Source organism: Anastrepha ludens, chromosome 2 (assembly GCF_028408465.1).
Source record: "Anastrepha ludens isolate Willacy chromosome 2, idAnaLude1.1, whole genome shotgun sequence".
NCBI classification, from domain to species: domain Eukaryota; kingdom Metazoa; phylum Arthropoda; class Insecta; order Diptera; family Tephritidae; genus Anastrepha; species Anastrepha ludens.
In genome coordinates, this window is record NC_071498.1 from 106,103,462 (window position 1) to 106,121,714 (window position 18,253).

The following is an 18,253-nucleotide window of genomic DNA, read 5'->3' on the forward strand; positions in this document are numbered from 1 at the left end:
TCAGACACCCAGATTTGCAATGAGCTACTCGTGTATGTACATTTATTAGTATGCGCTGCTGATACAACTTCACTGGCTGCCGAGAGTAACACGCACGCGCCCTCTTCTCATTATCACTGGCAGTCACGATTGTCAAATAACATCTCTCATACTGAAACAGAAAATTAATCTTCTAGTTGAGAAAATTAATTAGTAATTTTAATAAGCCGCAATGGAATTGCCAATTGAGCTGCTTTATTGTCATTAGCATTCATTAATTAACAATTCAATTCACAATTTTTTTTTAGCGGCGAAAACGTTGTGGCATTCATTTGCTGGTTTAAGTTAGTCATTGATAAAATTAATAGTTCGCGTTTTATTTATTATAACTTCTACTTTGGATACTCATTTTTTAAATCATATAAGTAAATATAATGGCCAACAAGTGTGTGGTGTTAACGCCTACATTCGCAATCACATCTTGCTAGGTATAGTACAAGTAGTACATATGTATAGATATATTCGAGATACATGTATAGATAGATTCGAGTCGGCAGTGAGTTCGTCAAAACGCCCACCAGTGAAATTACCATATTAAGATATGTATAAGACTTTCAAGTGTTATTGTTTTTAGCTGGCGCATGACTCGAGCACCGCTTTTAGCTTGGCCATATGGCGACTGACTCGAACTGGCATTAACAGTTTTACCCTTAAATGGACTGCTACAAGTTCATAATTTTTCTTATTCATAACTTACTTTTCAATGAATTGACGGCAGTCATTCCAGTCATCATAGTCATCATAGTCTCTTATGTGTGTGAGCATGTGTGTGTGTATATGTATGTATATGCTAGAGATGCCAATTCTGTAGTTTTTAAGGTCCCGAAAACCCTGAGGTTTCTCTTGTATTAATCTCGGGATCCTGAAAAAATCCTATTTCAATAAGAGGTTTTTAATTTCAGCTTTTCACGAGACTTGTGTTAATTATTTATGCAATATTGCGTAAATTGATTTCAATCACAAACTGCAATTTTGCTTTCAAAACGTTTTTTACTAACTAAGAAAACAAAGATGTGAAAAAAAGTTAATACAAAAATAATAATAATAAAACAAAATATTAAAAAATAGTAACTAGAAAAAGAATAAAAAATAATAATTAAGAAAAAATTTTAAAATAAAAATAAAAAAATTATATTGTAATAAAAAATAAAAAAAAGTAATAAAAAATATTAAAAGAGAATCAAATAATTATAAAACAAAGATAGAAAAATTATGATAAATGAAAAAAAAAATAATAATAATTAAAAATTAATATAATAGTAAGCTAAAAAACTAAGTAAGCTAAGCATTGCTGAGCGGAGGTGGCGAGTGGAAACTACTTGCGTTACGACCAGACAAATCTGGCCATCCTACAATCTGAAACAGACAAAAACCCTTATAAGTCTTTCGAAACACGAACTAAGGCATATAATATCTCTTATCACCGGCCACTGCCTTTTGGGCACTCACGCACTTCGGCTCGGGATTCCTCAAAACGACCTGTGCAGATACTGCGAGGATGAGGAAGTATCGAGCAGGCATTTGCTGTGCAGTTGTCCCGGTCTAGCCAGAAGTCGACTCGCTTTTCTAGGCTCTCCAACAATTGACAACCTTTCAGTACTCTCGAACCTGAAAATCGAATCTCTCATCAAATTCTCGAAACGAATTAATATCTTTGACCATAATCTACAATAAAAATCTCGGTTAGGTGGGGAAATCATATAACATAATGAGCTCTAGGGCAACACAACGGACCCAACTTGCGGTCTATGTGGTACTCCGATGCGGGGTCACCCTCAAACCAACCAACCAACCCAAGCTAAAAAAACTACTAATTAAAAACTAATAATAATAAAAAATAATAAAAAAATTTAAAAAAATAGTAATAAAAAAGTTTAAAAAAAGTAATAAAAAAGTTATAAAAAAATAATAAAAATAACATAATAAAAAAATATCAAAACAAAAAATAATTATTAAAAAAAAACGAAAATAATAAAAAAGAATAATAAAAAGGAATACAAACGTTGTAAAAAATAATAAAGAAATAACAAAAAAGAATACTAATATAAAATAATTCTAATAAAATTATAAAAAAAAAAAAAATAATAAAAATATTATCGAAAAAAACACAATAATAATTAAAAATTAATATAATATTATAATAAACTAAACAAAATTATAAAAATAATAATAATGTAAGAATAAAAAAAATAATAGCAAAAAAGTAAGTATAATAAAATAGTAACAAATATAATAAATAAAATGATTTTGAATAATGGAAATCTTTATTTTGCCCTTTACATGCTCCATTGCTGGTCTGTTTTTGTACTGCAGCTGTCTCGCTCACAAGTGTCAAACTTTCCATTTGCAAAAATATAAAACTTCTGAAAGAGTGTTTAATTTTGCGCCACCACAAATACAGGGGACTGCAGTTTTATGCTGGCTCCGAACGGTAAATTAGAATTTTTCATAAGGATCTTTTTCAAGGCAGAAATACATACATCCAGATTAGAAAGAACTTATTCTATCATTTGTGCTTCTTCGAGGATTCGAACCCAGACACTGCCGAATGCTTGTCACGCTTCTAAAAATTCAGCTGTGGCAGCCGCCTACTCTAAATTACCTACTTAAAAAATATTTCGAAATCCCGATATAAAATTTTTTCCTATAATGTCATCCCTAGTGCATACATACAAACATACAAATGTATGCAGTTAGTTATTTATCGCAATGGCCATTTAATTGCAGACCACTGAATTATTATTAATTATATCGATGCCAGAAACAGTAAGACAGGTAGCAGTGAAAACAACAAAAAAAAAGTCAAATACGTTCATACTTGGAATTATGTACTCATACAAACAAATTGGTTTGTAATTGTTTAAAGGCAATCAAACCATAGTACTAAGTTCGCGTTTCACGTGAAATGGCTGTCAAAATCCATACAAATTGCATTGCAGTGAAATATGCGTGCAATTTCATATGTGTCTCACGGCAAAGTGGTACTCAGTTCACGCCGTGAAACACCGCGCAACATGATGCCAGCAACATTTGTTCACTCCTTTTTAAAATGCGATTGAGCGAAAGTTGACAGTTTGTTTGCGAGTGAAATGCCTGAGTTCGAAGACTCCGAAGATATAGCATTTTTAAGCGAAACGTCCTCGCAAAGAGTGCAATGAGATTTTCTTTACCAAAATTTGCCAATTGCTACTCGAGCGATGTTCATAAATTTGTTGTTTCTTTTCGTATGACAATCAATGTTACGAGCGAAATTTCTTGGCTGTGAAGCTGGTAATATTCTTAATAGGAAACATTCAAAGATTCGTAAGTTTTATACATTAGTGGCTTTCTTTCAATCAGTTTGCTGCAGTTAATATAAAAAAATCCAACCTATTGACTCACCATATTCATGTGCTCGCTTATTCATTCATTCCGTGTGTCACTCGCACAATCAGTCCACATCAATGTATCTCACCTCTGTGCGCTAAATCTGTCGCTTTTAATGTCGCACTAAGTATAACATACCTACTTAAACATATATATGTGTATGTACATATATACCATGTATAAATATATATACTATAAAAAATGTGGTTGATTTTTTTAAATCACGCCGTTAGCCACATTGTTTTCTGCCTTGAAGAATCGAAGAAGACTACATCTTTTCTTTAGCTGTGAAACAAAATGTTTAGTCTCAATTTGTGCCTGTGTATGTATGTATTACTGTTGAGTATAAATCGTTCGTAATATGTTAACTCACTCAGTGTTGTTGCTCTTGCTATCGTTTGTGCTGTTGGTGCTGATGTTGCTGTTTGTTTGTGACGTTGATGTTGATTACCTCCGACAGTTGCTGTGATTAAAGTTGACACATTTCTGATGGTCGATGAAAATTTTGCATTTTGCAGATAAATATGTTTGATTCGTTGACAGTTCTGAACTTTTACGAATTAATTATGTATGCACCTATGCATGTATGTATATATCTGTGCATGTTTGTGTGTTTGTACTTAAACCACTGCTGCTTCGCGTTACCATTCAATGACAGAATAATGTGAATCAGCGGCATAGCTCATGTTGAATAAAACAAATTTATTTCTATTTTTACTAACTATTTCTAACCAGATTTATGTATGTGAGTCCTAATGCCCTGCGCATAAATCTAAGCACAAGTGGTTTATCAGGTGCCAGCATATTTCAGATGAAGATTTAGTAAGTAACCGCCGCCAATGACTATTCTCAACTTCGGTGTAAGTAGGCCATGAATATCAGAGTGCGGAAAATTTCCACCACGAAATTGCATCTGATATTGTTTCGCGTGGCGCAGTATTTTCTTATTGGCTGTGATGATAATGAGAGAGTAATTAGTGTTGAATAAACTGATTTAGCTTACCTTGAATTGAAAGTGAGGTCCAGTGGCATAGTTCCATTCAGTAGGGAATACCTTGACTCGACTTAATTTACTCTCTTATGGGATGCAAAAATAAGCGCATATTGATATCAAATTTCGATAGCATGCTGTTATAATTTGTTCGGCTGTGAGCCGCAATATAATAAAAATGTTAACCGTGAGCGGCGTTTCGATAATTGACAGATCAAAAAAAAAAAAAAAAAAAAAAAAAATAGAATATCTGTGGTCACAATCGGCAACCGCTTAAGTTAATGTAAGAAAGTTTTGAGTTATAATCGGTATGCCATCGCATTCTACCAACAAGCGGCCTATATTTACGTAACCCTACCTCCCTAAAGTTTTTTTTTAAGATATTGATAAAAACATAAATTGGCTGTAACAACCTCTTACTGAAAATTGTCTCGCCAAGTGTCTCTGTTTTCCGCACATCTTTTCCAATTTCTTAAGCCAGGTCATCTTCAATTTGGCCCTTCCACCGGATACGAGGATGCCCTCTTCGCCGTCGACCTCCAATTACCATTTCAAACACTTTCTTTGTCGGATCAGTTCCTGCATACGGACGACATTACCCAGCCATTTCAGTCGCTGCAGGGGTAACACTTTTGACTGCATCTCCGTAAAGGTCATACGGCTCATGATTCATTCGAATGCGGTTGCGGTCATCTATGCAAGCAGGGCCGAACATTTTGTGAAGTACTTTCCTCTCGAAAACTCCAAGAGTTGCTACATCTAATTGTTTGACTGTACAGGCTTCAGCGCCATAGAGAAGCACCGCGATGATGAGAGTCTTCTAGAGTGTTGTTTTCGTACTTCGATAATTTCTTTGTTTTTTTACCAAAAGTGTTTAAACAAAATGTACAGGTATGCTAAAATTAATAGTATTTGCATTTTGGATTTCGGAATATAAATCGGGATTGGTTTCGGGATTGTAGTACTTCAAAAATTAAAAACGATCTCTTATAATAACATACGAAATATGCAGTGTGTTTAAATAAGAAAATTGTATGTATTTAAAAATTAAATATGTGAACTGTCTTTAGCGGACACTAAGGGACTGAACACTTTATCTGCTTATGGGAGGTGCCCGCTTATGAAAAAAGTGTAAAAAAGTCAATAATATGTTATAGGAGGCTTGTATGCACAAGAGGAAAATATTTACGAAAATTCCTAAGAATTTGTGGTATGCTCTGAAAAGGTGCCCCCTTAAAAGAGGTGTACGTTAGGAGAGAGTACACTGTACCTGAATACTTCCACAAGCAATATAGACTCGATTCATTGCGGGCATGAAAAGCAAACTATTTTATTTTTAATATCGGGACTGAATTCTACCCTACAATAAATTAAAAATATCTCTAAAATGTGTAAATGCCCTGTGTTAATATGAAAAATATTTTCTGGGTTTTATATCGCAATTATTTCCCATTTTAAAAAATTAAAACACCTGAATGATGGCTACCACTATTACTAGGGGAGGTTCGTTCAATTTGGGTGTGAAAAGCAAGCTATTTCGTTTTGGATTTCAAGTTCCCGATTATATCCCGAAACATGAAAACGATTCCTCTTTTTAACATTACAAAATATGCATGCGTTTTTAAATTGAAAATTGTTACTCATTTAAAAAACATTAAACCATGAATACTAACGCAAACAAGGGGCAGTTATAAAAACTTAAGTTATTTTATTTTTATTGCTAGTTTTATTTTGCATGCGAAAATGTTACAAATGTTAGAAATAAAAGTAATGGATTATGAACATTTTTCAATTTAATTTTACCACTTTGAGCTGTTTTGAAATTGTGTGTTTGTATGTATTTATTAAAACGATATTTTATTCAACGTTAGTAAATGTTTTGCAATAAATCCCCACTCACATGCAAACTTTAATGCCACCGTAATAAACATACAGGCAAACTAACAAAAAAATGAGAAAAAAAGTACAAAAAAACTAAAAAAAAAATACAAAAAATTGAAAGAAAAAATACAAAAAAAAAAATTAAAAAATTAAAAAGTAATACAAAGAAAATAAAAAACAGAAGAAAACGGAATTGAAAAAGATATACAAAAAATTTACAAAAAAAAAAAAAGACACACACACACAATGCCCCAACACATCACCAGTTTTCGTATTAATCCCATCAACCAGGCACGTGGTAAAATACCACTTTAACTAATTTGAAAATGTGACTACCGATTTATGACAGCTATTTGCATGCACTCATCCATATAAAAATTCTATTTATGTCACCGCACTGATGACGATGATGCAATGCAAGCGGTTGAAGTAGCTTGGGAGGGTTGGAATATCATCCACAGCGTGCCAGCTTGCAGCGAACTGCAATTCGCGCGACACTTGTGACACCAACCGAAGCGCATCTATCAAATGCGAGTAATAGCGTGCACACATACATACATACGCGTACCTCATTAGCCACAACTGCACACATTGTCTTACTATATAATAAAAAAAAAAACAAATGCAACAATCAATAAATAGGTAGAGTTGCAGTAATAATTTAGCAACCACATTTGCATTCCAAATACTAAATAGGCAATCAACCTGCTGACTAACCGACTGGCTGGCTGACTGTGCTAGGCGCTCGCTTGGTTGTTTCACCACTTACGAGTATTTGCATACATACTAACTGTTGCATTGTTATACTTTGCGGTAGTGTGGGTATTTGTGAGTTTGCTTTTGACAAATGGCACTGGTTAAATAAAGAAATCCATTATGTTGCAGTAAAATTTATTCTTTAGAAAACTCACAAAAAAAAGTAATAATATTAATAAATGCGTTGCATTAATTAAAACACATAAATAATCAATTGGTAAGCATAGCAAATTGGTTAAAGTCATGTTTCGAGCGTCTTGGGAAATGTGTTTACGCACTGCTTGTATGGAAAGCGCGAATAATGGAAAACTTCTGCATTTACTGATATGCCTGACTTGTCATAATAATATATTATGGGTTTTCGATCGTTTTTAATTCTTATTTTTGCGATATCCGTTGCTTCCATTTATTATGCTTTACTACGCGAATGTTTTAGCATCACTGTATGCGAACGAAATGTTTCCAATTCAGGAGAAAAATACTAAAACCCTTTAGTGAATTATGTATTTTTTCAGTTCTGAGCTAAATTTTGTGTTGTGACCCAAATGAGTTTCAAATTTTTAAGATTTTTGCATTTCATATCTGATCGAAATTTCACGTGAAATAGTTTTCAAATGCATTTTAACCCATTAACTCTCACGAAAGCTTAGTTGGGACCATTACCAAAAAAAAAATCTTAGAACCTTAATTCAGGTAGTTGCTACAGAGTTCACTTATTTTAAAAATTTGTCATGAAAATTTTTATGTCTTCTCATTCAACGAACATGGGATACACCCTAACCCTTTCCATTTTTTATACAATTGTGCTAACATAATTAAGTCCCTTTACCTTTTTCATGTTAAATTTGTTTTTATTCATTTTTTATGAAAATATAGGTCATTGTATCAGGTCAGTCCATAAGTTTGTGCGTTTTTTAAAGGTGGTTTTAAAATTAATAAAAAATATGTTTAAAGTATTTATTAATCAATAATATATTTTCCTTCGTTATTTACAATGTCTTCCCAACGTTCAGGCAAATTTTTAATTCCCTGCTCAAACAATTTTTTGTCCTTGGAGCCAAAATACGCTTTTTTGCTATAGGTATTTTGTTGCATCGCTTTTGTTGCCACTAATTTGGTATTCTTTGCGTGCTTATTACAAATTTTGTACAGTGTAACCTTGATTACATAAATTGAAAATTGAAAACTCTTTGTATTAAAGGCTTCCAACCAAACCAAAGGAAAGAAAAAAAAAGACAAGAAGAAACAGGAAAAAAGAAGAAAATAAGAAAAAGAAAGAAAAATAAAATAAAATATAAATGAAAGGAAAAGAAATAAAACAATAAAAAAAGAAAGGAAAAGAAAGAAATCAATAAAATAAGAAAAAAAAAAAGAAAAAAAGACAGAAAAAAATAAAAAAGAAAAAAAGGAAAAAATAAAAAAGAAAAAAGAAAGAAAAAATGATAAAAAAAAAAAAAAAATTAAAATAAAAATATTAAAAGAAGGAAAAAATCCAAAAAGGAGAAAAGAAAACAAAGAAAAAGAAAGAAAAAGAGGAAAAATGAAAAAAAGAGGAAAAAGAAGAAAAAGAAAAAATGAAAAAACTGGAAATCAAGAGACAAAGACCTATGCAGTCTTCATTTTTTTGACGTGGTAACAGTAGTTAGTCTTTACAAACTGCCTACTAAGATGTCTACGAGAAATTCTTAAAATGTTCTAACCAAATACCATTTCCAATGTTGACTTATGGGCCAGAGCACAGCAAAGCCAGTGCAACTTGGATGCCGAAAGAGAAAATAAGGCGGGATCGGCCATGTACCGCGGATGCGTTATAATAAGGGTCGCGATTGATTGGAACCCTCAAAGCCAAAGACATTGCGAACACCAGGAGACGACTGGTCTGGACAGGAACTCGTGCCATGCGCCTTAACTGGAATGAAGTTAAGAGATTGGTGCTAAACAGACACGAATGAAAGACGTCCTTTGTGGCCCTTTGCTACAACTTTGAACTTTTGGAATTGATGGTGATGATGAATAGTATAGACTCAATTCATTCAATTTTAGAAAACAAACCAGCCAAAAAAAAAAAACAATAAAAAAAAAAACGCAAAAAAAACAACCATACAAAAATAAAAAACCCCAAGAAACAATACAAATTACAAAAAAAACATAAAATAATCCTGAAATTTAGTTTAAATTGGTAACAGTGGCGACACACTTCATGGAACCACATTAGAAAACGATAAAAAAAATTTATTATTGAACCTCTGACTTTAAAAATAAATGTTTTTCTCATTAAGTACAACAAAAAAAATTAAAAAAATTTTAGTCCTGAATATACGAGTGCTCACTTTATGCCCGCTGGCCCACTATAGCCTAATTTGCGTGCGATTATCACATTTTGGTCAACACCGTTTAACCCTTCACGTTCGGAATAAATGTACTGCTACCGATTATTACCAACAACAAGTGCTAGGCAAACGTAAACGTTTATGGCGTATAATCGCTAAACGTTTAAATGCCTAAGTGTTGGTTTCGCGTGTGAAAAATGGAAAACGTTTAAAATACATTTTAGCAGTATTTAAATGATTATTTATAGTTGGTGCTAATTGCGTTTGAGCTGCAGTAGCATCGATCATCACCAGTTAATATATATGTGTGTGCGTACATACGTACCTACATACTTGATTGTGAACATATTTATTGCCAGCATTCATAACTGCAAGTGCATGCAAAGATAAACAACTATATGATAGTTATAAATTTTGTAACCAGCGACTTCTATATTTACTTGCATTTATGAGTTTTGAGATTTAATTGCAACAATGCAACAATACCGATTTTCGGTTAATCTCTGGCGAAGAAGGCAAAACGGTATTTATGTCGTTAAGTTCGCCATCCGCCTGTCTTCACTTCACTTCGACACACTAGCGGCATTTTGCACTTAAAGTGGTGGTGGTCGTGGTGGTGCTGGTATTTCTGCCGCACGTTGGGCCAAGTGCAATATGGAGTATTGCAATGTAGCAAGCCGACTGCAGCTTTGAAGCGAGTCAGCCAGCCAATGAGTTAGTCAATCACGTTTTAGGTTAGTTGATTGTTTTGTTGAGCTAAAACTTGACTTTTTGGCCATAACTTCAGGCAAATTATTATGCTTTATGGTTGCAACGTGTAAGGAATACTAAATGAAATATTAAAAATTAAGTGAAGACCATAATATTTGAGTACACCTAAAATTTATAGGTGTAGATTCACATGTTTCCACGCATACATAGCCAAATGTGTGCTTATGTGTGTAGTTATTTATTGGCAGCTCCACCCATACGCACAGCAACACACTCATTCACACTAGACGAATTGTGTGCGAAATTAATTTGATATGGCTGCATGTCAAAAGTTCACAAATCTATTAGTTTTGATAATTCAATTAAGTACAATATGGATCTCATCATATACACACATACGCACATACATGTGTGTAAAAATAAGTACAAGAAAAAATATGCCTAGAGATTCATTTGTATTTCTTGAGATTCATTTATTTTCTGTGTGGCTTCTGTTGTTTTTCGTTTTTGTCCTTTAATGACTAATTAATGCTCCTTTTATGTTTCCAAAATATTTTCTAATAAATTTTCTGCTTTGGTTTTTTTGTATTTCTTGCAGAAATTGCGCGAGTACGTGCCTCACTGTTTCAGATAAATGGCGTCAAGAAGGAACCACTTACGCTGCCAGAACCTGAGGGCACTCCTGTGCAACTCAATGAGAAAGTCTATGTGCCAGTGCGAGAACATCCAGATGTAAGTTATTTAAAGATATATTATGAATTTTAATGGAAGCGCTGTGCCGTGCAGAAGGGCACGTGCTTACCTAATTGTGTATATATATGTACATGCGTACATACCTATGTTAATGGGAATGGGTGTACATGCATGAGGAGCTCTTCCTATTTTGACAGTTTAACTAGAAAGCAATTTGAATGTAAAGGAAGGAAATGTGAACCAATATATTTGCACAACAACACTTTTAATTCAGTAGTGAATAAATGTTGCCAAGGGATACTGCAAACTTATCTGGTAAAAAATATTTTTGATTTCAGGGTTTTCGTTGAATTGTAATGTAACTAGATTTTTAACTTTTCTTACCCGTATATTAGGCCAGGGCAATTTGTAGAAGATGCAATAAGAATCGAAAACTGTTCCAATAAATCCCTGAATATTTATTTGCACATAAAAAATAATTATAAAAACTCCAAGTAGGTACTTTGAAAATTCTATTCGTAGTTTAAACAAATGAGTTCGAATTATGGAGCTTTGAATTTAATTTTAGTTTTATAAGCGATTATATGTCGAGTGTTCCAAGTATTTTAGACATAGTCGTCAATTCTTATTCTTTATTTACAGGCTTGACTATAAAAAGAAGTAAACTAGAAAAATTTAAGAATTTTAAGATTTATTCACTGTTCAAAGTTTTGATATAGAGTTTTTTAAAGTCAAAAATTTTCCGGCCATTTTAACATTTTTATAATTAAAAAAAAAAAAAAAAATTTTAATTTTGTAGGATAAAATATACTTTGATAATTTTTTTTTTTGGAAAAATTACGCATCTTTTTATTTTCTGCGTTTGCTTTTAATGATTTGCTTCTTGCTATTTGGAAATTAAAGTGGTAAGACAGCAAGTTGCCCACATAAGAGAATGGGTCAAAGTCAAAACCGAAATTTGACAGATGCTAAAACACATTCAGCAAAAAGATAGGAAACAAGGAACAGAATGGAGTTAAAATACGAACTGTGACAAATAAAAAACTGCGAAAAAAAACACTGCGTTCCAATGAAGTAGTATCACATGCGTCCAATATCCAAACCGGAGAAGCCCATTGGCTTACCTAAAAATTGAGGAACCAAATGTATTCATCAAAATTTGGATCGAAGCGAGCAGGACATCTTGGGAGAAAATGTAGAGATTATCCCACTTCGTCAACTTTCTTATCAGTTTCGCACAAGTGCCTCGTTTTCATTTCGCATCTGAACGCAATGATTCGCATCGGACAGTGCCCGCTAAAGATTCCCAACATTAACGCAAGATAATGGCTTTGTTGGCCGCAGCAATTCCTTCAAACGCCTTAAATAAATATTCTACCGGAACAGTGTAGCAACGCTGCTGGTTACTTGCGCCTAACTCTTGCTGACTTGATTCGAGGCCCATTTTCCACAGGTACTTGATGCACTCTTAGATACCCTGTTGTAGTACCAGCATAAACACTCCCCATACATATTGGGGGAATGCTGCTGAAGTGACAGTTATTGGTTGGATATAAATCCGGGTCGTTCCGGTTATGTACATAGAACCGACTATCGTGGGAACGACCTTCTCATTCTGCAATGCTACTCTAGCCTGACTCCCGTATAAGCTTAATTGCGTAGTGTTCGGATGCGACGGAAAAGCATGTCTGGCATAAGGGAGTTCTTGAGGCGTTGTTAGTGGCTTGGCTCTTACAATTGATATTTATCCACTGCTTCCTTCGATAACGGTTACCTTCGCTTAGAAGACGCGACATTCAATATTTTTATGTTCCGTTAAACAATTCAGTTTTCTCATTCTATTTATCAATACTCGATTCCGATTTGAAAACTATTCACTGCACTCTGTGATGTGCTTGGAGCCCGTAACACGTATCAACCAAAAATTGGATATAATAAGTTCGGCTTCGGGCAGTCGCGCCAATCAAAATGACGAATGCAGGAGCAGAAAGAGCTTTCAATTCTGATTCCAATTATTATATATAAAAATTTTGTCTAATGGCAAACAACTTGACCATTTTCTACGGAGTGCACTTTTCTAGTATCAAGAGAATTTTCAAATGTTTGAAAAGGTGATAATCGCTTGGGCTTGCGTCTTGGCTGTACTACGTTTGCTATAGCATCTTCCATCCAAATTCTGGAGCTTCATTGTAGAAAATATTTTTCGACAGTTATTCTCGTATGAAACCCATTCTTATGTCAGTTTTGCCTAAAAAATTAGGTCTAACGAAGTCGAAGTTTCCACAGAAGAATAGACGGTACCGAGCTTCTTCTTTGGAGGCAATCAAAAGTCGAATCAATTTCAAATATAAAATAAGATATTGGATACTGACATTTTTTTTAAGTATTGGGTGGGCGGAAAATCAACACCTCACGATTTTTATGCACATATTTTGTATGGAGGAAACGTTCAATCCTGTAAGCAAAAAAAATATTTTTAAAAAATCAACGCGATTTTTTGCAGTACTTCAAATTTTCACCTTTTGACACCAAAATTGAATGATTGATCAAAATAAAAATTTTCTAAATATTCTGTTTAAAAAGTTTGAAATTTTATGAAACTCTGATGAGTTTTCTGAATTTCGTACAAATGGAGCCTTGATTCAAATTCATTAAAGAATGAACTTTAATTTTATTGTTAGTTAAAAATTTTAAAAGTTAAAAAAATTGGATAAAATTAAGGTTTAATTAATTAAAAAAATAAAGGTGTGTGGAGTTTTTTTTTGTAATGGGTGTACTTATTATATTAAAATAAATAATAAATTTGCAACTCGTAGACTTGCGGCAACGCATAAGTTGAACTATGTTAGTTTAGTTTGGCAATATTACCGCTGAAAATGCTGAAATTTTAACTCAACAAATATACATTTCTTTAAATTCCCTTTTCTGAATTACGATTTTCCCATTGGTTATGCCCCTTAGAAAAGTTAGCGCAGTACTAATGGCGACTGATAATACCATTAAATTTTTAATTTATATTTCTATATAAAATAAGTTAAAGCAAAGGGGGAGAAAATTAGAAAGAGAAGATAATGCACACTGACTTGATGATCCGCCTTTTTTAGTCGATTAGAAAAATGCACAGAACTCTTATCAACAACTTGAACTGCTATGCATTGAGAAATCATTTGAACATAAATCTAAGTGACTAATCGAATGATTAACTACTAATTTTCACAATTCTTATAAAAGAGAAGCGCAAATAAAAGCAAAGCAAATATGCAACAACGAGGGCAAAAATAAAGCTCTTCCATAAATGCCATGTAATAATATTACATTCACACATACTTACACGCATATTAAGAACATTTAATCTGAATAGTTAGTGAAGCGTAAAATCTGTACATTTGTTTTATGAAATGAAATCTGGCAGCTTGGCAACGGTGTCGTTTCCGCTAATTAAAAGCAAGCAACAAGAAAACTATACAACTTTGATGGCAATGATAGTCACTGTTGTTGTTGTTGTTGATGTTATTATTATTGCCAGTTAAATCACCAACTAGCGATATTAATGAACAGACAGACAGATGGACAGACATACATTCTGAAGCAATAATGTTCTGCTTCATTCGTTCGCTCATTGGAGGCTGGCGCTTTTGGCATTGTTGCGCTGTGTTGCCACATGAAGTCAGCTGCGTTAGTGCGTCGCATGAATTTCTAGTGCACCGGAAATCTATTAGAGGTGCGCCCCCGGTTTGCCTTTTTTTTACACAGCGCACCTCTTGATGTCGCTGGTTGTAAGCATTTTTGTTAGCCACACTGTGTTGATGTGGTTGTTGTTGCAGTAAAAGCAATCTGTGTTTGCCGAGTTTATGGCGCCTTCAGCATTCTAGTGACGCCATGTTTCATCAGCGCTGCCAATTATGCAAAGCCTCTACCTACATATGTATGTGTACATGTGTGTGTGTATATACTTATTTTATGGTTTTTTTCGCCTTCTAAACTTTTCGGTAGGGAGTCGTAGACGAGGCATGGTGAGTTGTGGCGAGTCGTGAGCGGGTATGCGCGCTACAGGAATGCGTTTGGAAGGAAGAATTTGGTTGCTATATTTTCCATACACTACTTATAGTTTATGCTCGTATGTGTTTTATGGCATTTCGCTTCTTCCACAGCTATTTTTATTATGTGACCAGCTGGAATTTATCTCAATGTTTGGGTGAAAAACAAATAACATAAATTATTGGATTTTGAAAATCATACAAATCTAAATTTTTTAATTAATTTCGTCGTTCTGTTCGTTAGCGTACGCGAACGCTAAAGCTAATGTGGTGGGGTGCTGCTTCTAGTGATAATTTATTCTAGATAAATTTGGGGGGGATACCAGAAGGTTCCCATTATGCAGGGATTTAAAAGGAGCGGGTGAGAGTAAGTAAAGTATTCGAGAAAACAAATCTGGGGCAACCATTCTTTAGTGTCCGGGTTCAAAACGATGGGCATGAAACAGAAAAGTGATAGAAAACGTTTTTTCAGCCAGTGGCCGCCCCTCGATAGGCCATGGCAAACCTCTGAGTGTATTTCTGCCCTGAAAAAGCTGCTAATAAAAACCATCTGGCGTTCGGTGGCGGCTTGCAACTTGTAGCTCCCACAATTGGGAGAAAACCTCAAGACTCATAGCACAAATGGCAGGAGGAGCTCGGCCAAATACCCATAAAAAGGGTATAAGCGCCAATTATATAAATGCATATTTTTATATACTTCTCCATTCAAGAGTATAAAATGTGCACCTCAACTCGAATCCGCTCGAATTCGAAAATCACTACTTACCATTTGATGTTTTAATGCACTTTTGTTATTATGCAAATTTTTAATACCTTTATCTTTAAAGTTTGTTAAGCTTTCATTTATTGGGTATAATTTTTTATTTACCTCTGTAGCATAAAATCTAATGTATTTGGTTTGGTTTTGCATATCATTTGTTTAATTATTCAAATGTGTTTAATGAGATTTCACCACTCTTGTTTTACATATATTTCCTCGCATAGTATTTGATGACTTTAATTTTATATAGTAGCTTGCTATTTAAATTTAATTATACAGTTATGTGTGTGTAGTAGTTTTACTGTCGGTGGAAATGTGCTTACAGGTTCCTATGTTTGATCGCCACTTCACTTTACACTATAAAAGTTTTTTCGTCCAACAGTGGTCATCTCCGGACTGGCAAAAGCAAATCTTTAAGTGCATTTTCGCTACGAAAAATTTCTTATATAAAACTGTTTTCTATTCAGAGGTCATAAGTAACATTAGACCTCCTATTTGTTACATGGCAGAAATTGTAGTAGCTCTTCCTGAAAAGTGGTCAAGGTTCTAAGCGTCGATTCTTCAACCCTATGACTATGCCCGCCGATAAAAATACTTGCGAATACGTAAACCGATTGCGCGAAAAATCAAGTAATCACCGAATCCAGTGAAACACATCTGTAAGAAGTTTGCGAAAAAAGTTTGTTTACTCTCAAACTCTTTATCATTCGATATAAAGTTTTGTTCAAAAAGTATCCGGTCAATAAACGAAAATGGGTTTGTTGTTCACCGACATATATTTTATTCACTTCCAAGAGATTATCTCCATGACAACCAATGTGCGCTACTGCGGATCGTCAAAACCCTTTTCATTGGCCGCACTTAGAGTTACTTTCAGCTCGTGCTGAGAATTCTCCTTTAATGCTTAAATCGTCTGAAAGGCTTTCTCCAAATTTACAACTTGACTTCCTTTCCGAAAAGATACTCTTTTCTCGGTGGATTTGCAGATCTTTTTCTATGACAGTCCTTTGAAATATCTGTATGAGTGAATTTGGTGATTCTCCTCTGCGAATATCGAACTCACTGATGACACTGTCATAACCTCTACGCTAAGGGGACGTGAATAGATGCGTAATAAGGTTGATTATATTATATTTTTAAAAGTGCAAATTTTGTTGACCTCAATATTCTTTCCCAGTTTAATAAAACTTTTGAAGTTAAAGAATGCAAATTTAATTGGTATAATGCACTTAATCTCCACGATAGATCGTAAAATTGGGGAATGCTTATTTCTGTCTGCCAGTATGATTCTAATGCGTGAAAGCTTCATAACAACCCATTCTAAAAACTAATATCTTTCGAAAAATGCAGCTGATAATCAGCTCACGACCTCTAATAAATTCGTACAGCTCTGCCATTATATCATGTCTTCGGTCTCGGAAATGATCATGAGATCTTCACATCCTACGATATGAGCAATAACAAAAGTATTTTCAATTGATTTATTACACTGAGGTGTAGTGGAGAGGCAATCACAGTGCCACCTACAACGCCCAACAATCCGTAGGCACCTGCTGCGCTTGTTACCCAAGCGATTTGTCATAGATTACACATTTTTCTCTGTAGCTAATCTGCATTTGCCGTATTAAATCACCTTCTTGGCAGATCATTATTTACTTATTCACACTTTGAAGTTGAAATTGTGTTGTATGTTCCCCTTTCTTCTTTGTTGCTGGTCGAGTAATGCATGCGCTTATGTACTTATATTTATTTTTACTTTTTGTTTCGGCCTCAGTAATTTGGCACCTATGGTTGCTTCTTACGAAGTATATTGCAGGATTTTTTCTGTTATTTTTGGTCAAAAACTGGTAATATTTTTTGGTGATGTAATGCACATTTAAGGTATGGCTTAGGAGAACATGTAAGGAAATGATGATTACATAAGTGGGGAAATAAAATAAAGTAAAATGAATCAACTCACAAAAAATATGATTAGTTAAATTGAAAAAATAAATAAACAACAAAACAAGAGTATTCAAATTAAAAGAAAAAAATAATAATAAATATAATAAAAAAGTACATATAACTAAATAAAATATAAATAAAAAAATATAAATAAAATAAAAAATTAGAGATATAAAAAAATTATAAAAAAAGAGAAATAAATAAAGATTAACAAAGAAATGGAAAAATAAAAACGGAAATAAAATAAAATACGACATATAATACAAACGGTAGTTGAGTGCCAAAAATATTATGCGAAATATGATATTTCAAAATTGTAAAATAAATTTGTTCTGAGTGCCTGGCCTTAGAAATATAGAAGGTAACAGCTAATGTATGTACTAATAACGATTTCCTTAGCTACGTGCAAACTAATAATAGATAGACACTCTATCAATGCTGCTAATGGTCGTTGAAGGCAATCACCTTTTTGCTAAACTAGTAGGCAAACTTGGTCAAAATGGAACCACGGCAGCACAAAATCGCTACTGAATCTTAGGAGACAGGATAGGAGGGCTAACAGAGCATTGTCTAATTGGAAGGCATGCAAATAGATTTGGGGTACTACATAACGACTTTTGTCGAAGCTGCCGTGAAACACCTTCTGTGTACATTCATTGCTTTTCACGCCCGGATTCGTCTTTCTTGATAGCATTGAAGAGGTCCTACAAATGGGGTTGCTGAAATTAACAAAATTTATTAAATC

The 18,253-nt window shown here is 33.8% G+C and overlaps 1 protein-coding gene across 1 annotated transcript in view; it reads left to right on the forward strand.

Moving 5' to 3' along the window:
* The first annotated feature begins 6,523 nt into the window (after positions 1 to 6,523).
* LOC128871700 (protein held out wings-like) overlaps positions 6,524 to 18,253 on the forward strand; it is an 89,280-nt gene continuing 77,550 nt past the window's right edge. Inside the window, exons 1-2 of the mRNA XM_054113674.1 lie at positions 6,524 to 6,575; positions 10,673 to 10,806. Coding sequence (XP_053969649.1) covers positions 6,524 to 6,575; positions 10,673 to 10,806 — 186 coding nt within the window. The remainder of the gene's footprint in view (positions 6,576 to 10,672; positions 10,807 to 18,253) is intronic.